Genomic DNA, 7,500 nt, shown 5'->3' on the forward strand with positions numbered 1-7,500 from the left:
AGTGCTAAAGGATGCAGGCCACTGAAGTTATTTGGTGTATCCATTTTTTATGATAAAATATACATATTTTTTTTCAATTAGGAACTTTTATGTCATAGAAAAAAAAAAATATTTAAGATTTCAACTCCTTTTATTTCTTTGCACTATCTACTGTCTATTATATATATAAGTATTCAAAAATTTGCTTGTGAATTTATACAAGTAGCAATTAGGTAATTTAGCAGTATCAAGTTTATTCATACTGACTATGTCTGTATAGATTTCTGCTTACTAACCATGTACATGTGGGCTGAATTGCTTGAGTACTGATCCAGTGCTTGGGAATGTCAAGCCTCTGAGAAGCAAATTAGGACCCAATTATCCCTTTGCGCACAAGGCAAGATGGTATCCTATAGAACCCATAAGTTGAGGCTGTATATCATTTGTTTTTTACCCTCATTGATGTTTTTTTTTATTATTATTATAACAATGTATGTAAATGTAGGGAATATGTGAACTCATATCTAATGTTTATTCTATACAATATCTCTTTTTTTCTCAAGAATTTGTAATATCTGTTCTTTTCTGGCAGATCATGGAACTCTTATGATGATATTCTGCATATACTGAAGAAGATTATATTAAAGAATAACTTGAAAGTCAACTAAAACTAAGAGTAAGTGACCGTGAATTAATCTGTATTTATCTGCCTTGTTTGCACCAACATCTCTGTCAAGTATATATATTTATGATTTGTGTATGAATTATACCTGTGTATGTATTTTAAACTTGCCTTTCATTATTTTTCAGTTGTGTGTTAACCACTTTTGTACAAGATGTTGGAATATGAGAACCAAATGCTGTTAGACCTCCTGCATGAGGACGGCCTCCTTGTAGCAGCTAAGTGAGTCACCACTCGGAACATCTAATTACATGATAGATGGAAGAATGCACTACCACATTTATATCATGAATATATTAACCTCTCTGATCGGGATTTGATCCCGCGCGGGATCGAATCCCGATCGGAGAGGTTGATATATTCATATCTAATTACATATTTTAGATTTTGCAATTTTTCTTGCTGCTCTTGTCAACATGTCTAATATTCTAAGAAAGAAAAATTTTTTTTTGCAGAGGATTGGGCTTAGAACGGATTTTGACAAGTCTAATCATCACATACAATGATCCCGGTAACCTAGTGCTAGTGATTGGCACTACCTCAAGGGAGGAGGAGTATGTATTATCCCAGCTAGAAGGCCAAGGTGTTACTCCAATCCCTAGATGCGTTACGGCAGAATGCTCAGTTAATGAAAGGTTCGTTTGCTGTTATTTGTAAGATAATAATTGTATTATAGGCTTGCTGTTGTTGGTCTAAAAGATAGATGATGTAGGTTAGTTGCTATTTTGCTTTTCATTTGTATTTTGAAAATTTAACCTTCATTAGTGTTGATGAAGCTGATCTTTTTGTATTTATTCTATTTGATCTTTTAAATAATTTATTAAATTATTATCTTCTGTTGTGCTAAACTTGTGCTTTATTTCCCTCTCTCATATTCTAGTAAAATGTTCTTTAAGTCAGCTTTTTTTTTTTTAAACAGATCCCAAATATATGCAAATGGTGGAGTGCTGTTTGTGACGTCTCGCATTTTAGTCATGGACATCTTGATGGAACGAGTGCCAGCTGATTTGATAACAGGTACTAGATATTTTTTTCTGTCTCTTATTTAACTGTATATATCAGTATTTCTGTAAGACTTATGTAAGGTTTAGCATTCAAGAATTTATATAACAAAATGTTTTACAATTTATTTTAAAAGTAATGAATTTTATGTTGTTGCATACCTTTTACCTTTTTGTAAATGCTTTGTATTTTGTGAACATTTTCCTCCTTTCAGGTGTGATTGTTTGGAAAGCTCACAAGATTCTAGAATCATGCCAAGAGGCTTTTATCCTGAGGTTATTCCGTATGAAAAACAAAGTGAGTGAACTCTTATTTGTCCTCTTACTCCTCTTTGCCAAGTTATTTTAATTAATTTTGTCTTTTTTCATGTTAGTATCCATCTCTTCTTCCTGCCATTTTTGTCTCTTTTGCCATTGTTATTACTTCATACCCTTCTCTTCTTTTGCTTTTTTTTTCTAATTCTTCCACCTTTCATTCTTCTTCATTTTTTGCTTCCTCGTTTTCTGTTGCTTCTATTTTTTCTTCTAATTTTTTTCCTTTCATCCTCCTTGTCCTCCTTTATGCATTTATAAAGCAGAATTTGTCATAGACATTATTTTTATATTCCTAAGATAATGAAAGTAGGAACTAAAGGCAGATAAAACTTAAAAATATTAGAGACCACTAGACATTTTAATGACTGAAAACAAATACAAATAAGACAACTAAGCTATACAACACACTTAGTAATACAACTAAACTGGACCAAACACTTAACCAAATACAATTCTCTGTCAACAGACTGGCTTTGTGAAGGGCCTTAGTAGTAGCCCTTTGTCATTCACAGCGGGATTCTGCCACGTGGAGCGCGTTATGCGGAATCTCTTTGTCAAAAAGTTGTACCTGTGGCCGAGGTTTCATATGGATATTAATGCTTGTTTGGAGAAGTGTAAAGTATGTATTTTGAACCTCTGATTTTATTGGTGGAGGTTTGTTATTTTGTGTGATATTTGGATCCTGAAAACCAAATTAGGATATAATGTTTAGGTTTATGAACTTTCCTTACAAGTCATGTCTACATTTAGAAAATGTATTTTGAATATGAACAGCCAGAGGTAATTGAGCTGCACCTGAAGATGACTACCCCAGTTAAGCAAATCCAGATGGCCGTGTTAGACCTGATTACTGAAACTGTTCAGGTTTGTTCATTTATTACTGTTAGTGTTTATATATGTGTGATTATGATGCAAAAGATTCAGATTCATTGGCCTACAATCCTAATATCTATTGAATCATTATCATCTAGTTGTCTTTTCCATACTTGCTAGATTACCCGGTCTGGTTTGAAGACTTTTTGGAAAGAAAAGAAAATGGTAGAAATTATTATCTGTTTTTTCAGGAACTCCGTCGCTCCAACAGTACCATTGACACTGAAGAGTTCACACCTGAAAATGCAATATCCAAGTCCTTTGAAAAGATTCTGAAAGTCCAGCTGGAACCCATCTGGCACCAGCTGTCATCTCGTACGAAGATGTTAATTGCAGATCTGAAAGTCATGAGAACTGTCCTAATGTATGTTGGACTTTATTTGATCTCTTTTATTGGAAAAGATGCTTTTATGATGTTTATTGCAGGATGGGAAGTTTTCATTTTGATTGCAGTGATTTAAAAAGTTAAGTTGAGAAATAATTTATTCAGTGAATCTGAATGACTTTCATCTTCTCATAGTTATAACAATATTTAAAAATATTTCTAGGTATTTGACCCAGTATGATTGTGTGACCTTCTACAATCTTGTAAACTCTTTGCGGACAACTGAGACAGCTATCCAGAGCTCGGGCTGGATGTTTTTAGGGGCAGCAGAAACACTTTTTGTTAATGCAAAACTGCGAGTGTTTGGAAGTGCTGCAAGCCCAACAAAGAAATCTGTTAGAGAAGATAATGCCAAGAAACTGAAGAGGGAATACATAGGTACATGATTTATGAATACAGTACATGCTGACAAGAATGGAGATAGCTGTGCATAATAACAGTTTCCCAAAATTCAGATTTTATGTATTTTAGTTGAGAAATTGTGGTTTTAATGGTGGACTGAAATTTCATGCTTATTATAAAGAGTTCTATTGTTTGCAGACCAAAATTTAGAGGCTAACCCGAAGTGGTTGGCATTGTCAGAGGTTTTGGCCGAAATTCGAGAAGAAGTGCAAGAGGGAAAGAATTTGGAGAAGTGTCTTGTTGTGACTCAAGATGATCGAACATCACAACAGCTAAAAGAGGTAGGTAGATTCTTAGGTAGACTTACTCTTGCATGAATGTTTAAATAAGTAATGTGAAAATGCTTGTTTCTGTATTGTAGATATCATGTTACTGATATTGTTCCTGCTGATTGCAGATTCATGTGAAATTAAGTCTTTGATTACAATTACACCGGAGTCTGTAAGTCAGTGTATCAATTATTATATTTCATATGCATTATAAGCAACATTTGTATAGACAAGTGATTTTTTAATCTGAATTTTTTTTTTTTTTATCCAGTACTTGATAGATGGAGCCCAAGTAGTGCTTCGCCGTATTTTTTACCGAACGATAGGGGCAAAGATGGGTTTACAGCCCCCACCCAACCTCTTTAGGGACAAGGATAAAAATATGCAAAAAGATAAAGGGAAAAAGGGCAAGAAGACGAAGACAACTGAAGAGGCGAAGGAAGAAGTGACACTGACGCAGATCACAAAGAAATATGAATTTGTTGGTCAGGATAAATCTGAATTTACCAATGAGGCAGAAACCAGTGAAGAAATAGAGGAGATACGAAGAAGGTTTCTCTCTCCGCTCATCATGGTGCAGTCTGTACGGGTGAGGAAACTTTCATGATTTATCGAATCCATACATGCCAGAAGGATGTAGTTATTACTGACATTTTATATTTCAATGTGTTAATAAATGTATTTGATTTTCACAAGCTTTACTGGATGTTATGTTTGCAGGATAATAGTGACCCATTCATGATGACACGGCTGCTAGAGGAAGTTCAACCAAAGTACATTATAATGTATGATTCAGACTTGACATTCATCCGCCAAGTTGAGGTACTGTGACCTTGTTACAATTTTTCTAAGTGCTTATAATTTAGAAGATTTGTATGTTTCATATTGTCAATAGGTTATATAAATATGCCAAATAAATAATATTTGCCTTTGATATTTTCTTTTCATTTAGCACAGATTTTTTTATAATGTGGAACTGCTTTCTGTTGTTAGTAATATGCTTTTCCTGTCTTCTCCCTAACCAAAGAATTTAAACAAGAAGTAAAGCATTCTGTGTCTAGCATTTTCTTTAAACCCTTCTCTTCATTTTTGTGATTTCTCACATTCTTTCAGGTGTGGCAAGCTAATCATATAGAGCGGGTAAGAGTGTATTTCTTGTTATACAAGGGGACCACTGAAGAGCAAGTTTATCTCACTAATATCAAAAGAGAAAAGGATGCATTTGAGTACCTGATTAATGAAAAAGCTGTGAGTAAACAGATTGTACTTATTTATTCTCTCTCACTAAATGAAAATCAGAATATCATGCTTTACACATTTTGTTTTCCATTTTGTGAGTTTTTGATTCATAAATGAAACAGCAGCAATTTCATTCACGGACATTGCTTCGCAGACGATGGTCATCCCCGAGTACAATGATGGTAAGAGTGGCGACCATCCAGACTTGAGCCGTGACCCCCGCAAGGCCAATGAGATTGATATATCAGGAAACAGCAACACAAGGAAAGGAGGGCAAGCAGGAGAGGAGGCAAAAGTTCCACAGAGAATAATTGTTGATATGCGGGAGTTTCGGAGTGAACTTCCTGCTCTAATCCATAAGAGGGGCATTGATATTGATCCGGTTACAATAGAGGTTTGTGTTCATTTTTTAAATTTAATATTATTTTTTTCCATAGACTGTTGCTGGATATTCTGTAGATAACTTTATGAAAACATAATAAGATTTGACCAAAGTATAAATCTATTGCAAATTGTTATATACATTTCACAGCAAGACAATATTTATACCTGAGTAGAGGACTAATCTGACATACAGTCAGATTTCCAGAAAAACCTTGCCTGTTTACTGATTTTCTGTTTGGGAATATAGCATATGAAGTAGTATTTTAAATAAGAGAACCCTATTCCCTAATCTTTTTTTCTAGGTTGGTGATTACATCCTGACTCCAGATGTGTGTGTAGAGCGGAAAAGTCTAAGTGACTTGATTGGATCCTTGAATTCTGGCCGACTGTATAATCAAGCACAGGCAATGACAAGATATTACAAGAAACCCATCTTGCTCATTGAATTTGATCAAAATAAATCATTTCATCTCCAGGTGGGTTTGTTTGGAAGCAAAATAATGAACAATAATTAAGCTTACTAGAAGAATAGTAGAGAGTTAATGAACATTTCTGTATAGTACACTACATTACAAATTCTCCTTTCATGTTGCATAAAAATATCTGCTGTTGTTATTGTTTAATTTTTTTTCCAGGTTATAATATACTTTAGTGCAGTGTAAGGCAGGATGTATATGAACATGAATTTGAATATTCTTATTATGTTTTTTAGTTTAGAAAATGATAATCATAGTGTAGGATCATTGCAGAATTTGTGCCTCTTGGTAATAATGCTCTTCTTCTGTACTTGTTAACAGGGTCGATTCTTTCTGTCAAGTGATGCATCTTCATCAGCTAAGGATGTTGCTGCAAAACTGCAACTGCTGACTTTGCACTTCCCTCATCTTCGGTTACTTTGGTGTCCATCACCATATGCTACTGCTGAGATATTTCAATTGCTCAAGGTGATACATTAATTACAATAAAGCAATGATACATATTTATTTAAAGAGACATTTATTTATTTTTTTTTAATCTCCTCTCTTATCATTGTAAACCTTGGAAAAAAACTAATTTTGATTGCCCCATAAAACCACAAGACCTAGAAATAGTGTTTCTAGAAAACTGGATCTATACATAACTTATTTTAGTAGATAGTGAAATGAAATAAAATCTCTCTTCCATGCAGGAAGGAAAGGAAGAACCTGTTGTAGCCCAAGCTCAAGCCATCACTGCTGAGACAAACCCAGAAGTAGATTCTGACAAGTTCAATCCTCAGATAAAAGTAAGTTTTACACCTAAGAACTTGTATCCATATAACACTTGATTATTAATATAAATATGTCTTTGAGAAGTAATAGCAACTATTTGGTACTCTAGATTCTTCATGAATAATGGTCAATAGTGTAATAATAATGTAATAATGATTATCCTGTATGTTCATAGGACAAGTGTATTATGTAAATAATTTTATATTATGTAATTTTGTAATTTCAGGACTTCATATCAAAACTACCTGGAATAACAACAAAGAACATCTATTCTGTGTTGAATAAAGTCTCAGATCTATCCGAGCTACTGTCGCTCTCAAAGGACGAACTAACAGAGATCCTTGGCAACAGTCGCAATGCTCAGGCTCTTTACTCAGGCCTTCACCACTGCATGAAGCCCCCAGAAAAGGAGGACTTGAAGAAGGGCAGCAAGTTTACTAAAAAGGGTCTCAAAAGGTTTAGGACAAAAATGTGAATGCTCTGTAGCTGTGAATTCAGAGAAGCTTTAAAATCAGTGATATATCTAGTGAAATATGCATTGATCAGAGCTCATAACATATGAAGATGAGCATAATTTATAAAAAAGAAATATTAAGGAAATGGAGTATATGAACAAATGGGTAATATTAAATAATTGTGATTATGTACTTGTGACTTTTAGAGAATGTTGTAAATATGATTTATTAAAACTGCAGGTGTGTTGCACAGAGTAAGAAAAGAA

General features: G+C 33.9%; 1 protein-coding gene across 4 annotated transcripts in view; it reads left to right on the forward strand.

The window, feature by feature from the left end:
* Positions 1-7,500, forward strand: part of mei-9 (DNA repair endonuclease XPF mei-9) — a 9,049-nt gene that overhangs the window by 1,368 nt on the left and 181 nt on the right. For all 4 annotated transcript variants that reach the window (XM_027373074.2, XM_070139427.1, XM_070139428.1 and 1 more), the window contains exons 2-19: positions 572-655; positions 790-883; positions 1,117-1,296; positions 1,581-1,678; positions 1,878-1,960; positions 2,444-2,596; positions 2,752-2,841; positions 3,042-3,214; positions 3,399-3,613; positions 3,776-3,918; positions 4,178-4,495; positions 4,627-4,728; positions 5,020-5,154; positions 5,300-5,539; positions 5,832-6,005; positions 6,327-6,473; positions 6,698-6,793; positions 7,006-7,500. The exon at positions 7,006-7,500 is cut by the window's right edge and continues 181 nt beyond it. In XM_027373074.2, coding sequence (XP_027228875.1) covers positions 816-883; positions 1,117-1,296; positions 1,581-1,678; positions 1,878-1,960; positions 2,444-2,596; positions 2,752-2,841; positions 3,042-3,214; positions 3,399-3,613; positions 3,776-3,918; positions 4,178-4,495; positions 4,627-4,728; positions 5,020-5,154; positions 5,300-5,539; positions 5,832-6,005; positions 6,327-6,473; positions 6,698-6,793; positions 7,006-7,254 — 2,664 coding nt within the window. In that variant the 5' untranslated portion in view covers positions 572-655; positions 790-815 and the 3' untranslated portion in view covers positions 7,255-7,500. The remainder of the gene's footprint in view (positions 1-571; positions 656-789; positions 884-1,116; positions 1,297-1,580; positions 1,679-1,877; positions 1,961-2,443; positions 2,597-2,751; positions 2,842-3,041; positions 3,215-3,398; positions 3,614-3,775; positions 3,919-4,177; positions 4,496-4,626; positions 4,729-5,019; positions 5,155-5,299; positions 5,540-5,831; positions 6,006-6,326; positions 6,474-6,697; positions 6,794-7,005) is intronic.

This window comes from Penaeus vannamei, chromosome 25 (assembly GCF_042767895.1).
Source record: "Penaeus vannamei isolate JL-2024 chromosome 25, ASM4276789v1, whole genome shotgun sequence".
Taxonomy (NCBI): Eukaryota; Metazoa; Arthropoda; class Malacostraca; order Decapoda; family Penaeidae; genus Penaeus; species Penaeus vannamei.